The sequence below is a fragment of the Engraulis encrasicolus genome, chromosome 20 (genome assembly GCF_034702125.1).
Source record: "Engraulis encrasicolus isolate BLACKSEA-1 chromosome 20, IST_EnEncr_1.0, whole genome shotgun sequence".
In the NCBI taxonomy this organism is placed as follows: Eukaryota; Metazoa; Chordata; class Actinopteri; order Clupeiformes; family Engraulidae; genus Engraulis; species Engraulis encrasicolus.
Window position 1 is genome coordinate 41,361,131 of NC_085876.1, and position 2,500 is coordinate 41,363,630.

At 48.2% G+C, this 2,500-nt stretch overlaps 1 protein-coding gene across 1 annotated transcript in view; it reads right to left on the reverse strand.

Moving 5' to 3' along the window:
• The window catches only part of cdk6 (cyclin dependent kinase 6), a 125,881-nt gene that overhangs the window by 84,679 nt on the left and 38,702 nt on the right, over positions 1-2,500 (reverse strand). The window contains exon 4 of the mRNA XM_063185956.1: positions 625-792. Within this exon, the coding sequence (XP_063042026.1) occupies positions 625-792 (168 nt within the window). The remainder of the gene's footprint in view (positions 1-624; positions 793-2,500) is intronic.

The window sequence follows — 2,500 nt, forward strand, 5'->3', positions numbered from 1 at the left end:
TATGGAGCTCGAGGTTGACAACTCGTATTTTCAAGGAACTTCAATTCTTGGTGTCTGGCATACCGTCTTCTGGCAGGTAGCTTGAAGCAAGACCCTCTGTCTCTCTCTTCAAGAGGGGGTGTGGCTCGTCGGACAGGGCCGTGGGTAGCCTATAAATAGCCTACAGGACCAACGGTGTTTTTTGATAATGTGAAAAATCCGGGATATTTCCGGGAAACATTTCAAATCGGGAAGAAATCGGGAAATGAGTCAAAAATAGGGATTTTCCCGGGAAATTAGGGATGGTTGACAGGTATGGGCTAGAGTGTGTGTGAGAGCAGGGCTGCTGACCCGGGTCTAGGACAAAATCGCCTGAAAGGGGCCCCCTGCCCAATACATACAATGTAATGAGGACCCAATTCTGGGCCCCATCTCTCCCTGGGCCCGGAACAACTGTCCCCTTGGTCCCCCACTGTCAGCAAAAGGGGCCCCCAGCCCAATACATACAATGTAATGAGGACCCAATTTTGGGCCCCATCTCTCCCTGGGGCCGGGAAAACAACTGTCCCCTTGGTCCCCCACTGTCAGCAGCCCTGTGTGTGGGAGTGTGTGATTGGGAGAGGTGAAGTAGACCACTGTACTCACCACTGACGTCAAGGCCATCTGAAAGCTGTATATCCGCGCGAGGCCAAAGTCGGCCAGCTTGATCTGCCCACCGCTGGTGACCAGGATGTTCTGCGGCTTCAGGTCTCGGTGCACCACGCGGTGGGAGTGGAGGAAGTCCAGCCCCTGCAGCAGCTGGTACATCATGTCCTGCAGAGAAGTGGAGAGGGCATTACATTAGGGATGCACTGATACCAGAGAGAGTAGAGAGAGAGAGGTTCCATTGGCCCATTGTTTCCGGGTTCTATTATTGCAAGGGGGAGTGGGGGGAAATCCTCCTTTAGGCAGACCTAGGCAGACCTAAGGACTGTTCTATTCAATGCTAGGAGTATTATGACACGCCCCTTTAGGCAGACCGGAACCTGGTCATGTTAGGTGCCCATAGCAACCTATTACATTGGCATATCGCTATATACTTTAAGAATCTCTGCCGATACCGATACTGGTATAGGTATCGGCACCCGATACTGCTCGTTACTGCTTGCACTTGCCGATACCAGGAACGATACTGCTATTACACAAAACAATGCAATCTTGTCATGTTCTGTGGACTTGAAAGCATAATGGGAAAAAAGTGCCACCTCATATGTTTACTAACATTTAAATCTACATGGAAATGGACAATACAAATATCACAGGTGGAAAAAAAACAAGGCCATGCATTTATTTTCATTGTATTTTGGTGGTAAGAGGTATCGGTATCAGTACTCGGTATCGGCAAGTACACACATTAATGTACTCTTACTTGTATCGGTTTTCAAAAAAGTGGTATCGGTGCATCCCTACATTACATTATTACATTACATTACATTTAGCTGACGATTTTTTTTATTCAAAGCGACTAACACTTATTTTTAATAAGTACAGGGTATTGGTTACAGTCCCTGGAACAGTGTGGGGTTATTAGGTGGCTTGCTCAAGGGCACCTCAGCCATGGAGTGTGGTGGGGAGTGGTAAGGGTGGGATTTGAACCTGCAACCCTCTGATCCTCTAAAGCCCATCTCCTTAACCACTAGGCCACGGCTGCCAATGTTTGAATGCATTTGGCAGGTATCTGCACTCTCTGAGTGCGCCCTCTCGTTGCATACATTTGCTTGGCTAGATTACTGTAAGATGACCTAGTTCAGTGTTTCTCAACCTTTTTTTAGGCGAGGCACCCTTTCAATTCTTGAAATTTTTCAAGGCACTCCAAACAACAAGCCGTATCGCATCCGATACCACACAAGCTTAGAAAAGTAACACATTTGGAGACGTCACACGACCTACGTTCGAAGTTGCAGCTGACTGGGGCGACCTATATTTACTTTATTGTGCGTAAATGGCAGATGAAAGATTCCACTGACTAACATTAACTTATCAATTTAGACAAATATGTATTATATTACATCATTTATTTATCAGCCACGTTTTAACAGCACCCCTGAGGGGGGGCTGTGGCACCCCAGGGTGCCCCAGCACCCCTGTTGAGAAACACTGACCTAGGGCCCCTAGGCTGCAGGTTGCTGTGGGCCCCCAGAAGACAAATTTTGTGACAAATTTACATAAGCGTCATAATTACAGGATTGGGATTAAGGATTACATGTCTTCCAACTGCACTCAACATACCACATGATTTTCCGTTATTGCATCCTGTCACAGGTCTCAATTCAATTGGTCACTTTTGGCCAGTCAGGGGCCCCCTGGCAGGTGGGGGCCTCTAGGCTGCAGCCATATCTAGCCTGTGGGGGCCCCCTGGCAGGTGGGGGCCTCTAGGCTGCAGCCATATCTAGCCTGTCCAGTAGTTCGGCCCTGTACATTCGCTATGTCAATGTTGTGAACCCTCCATGGGAAAAGAGGCCACACTGACACACTGCATACA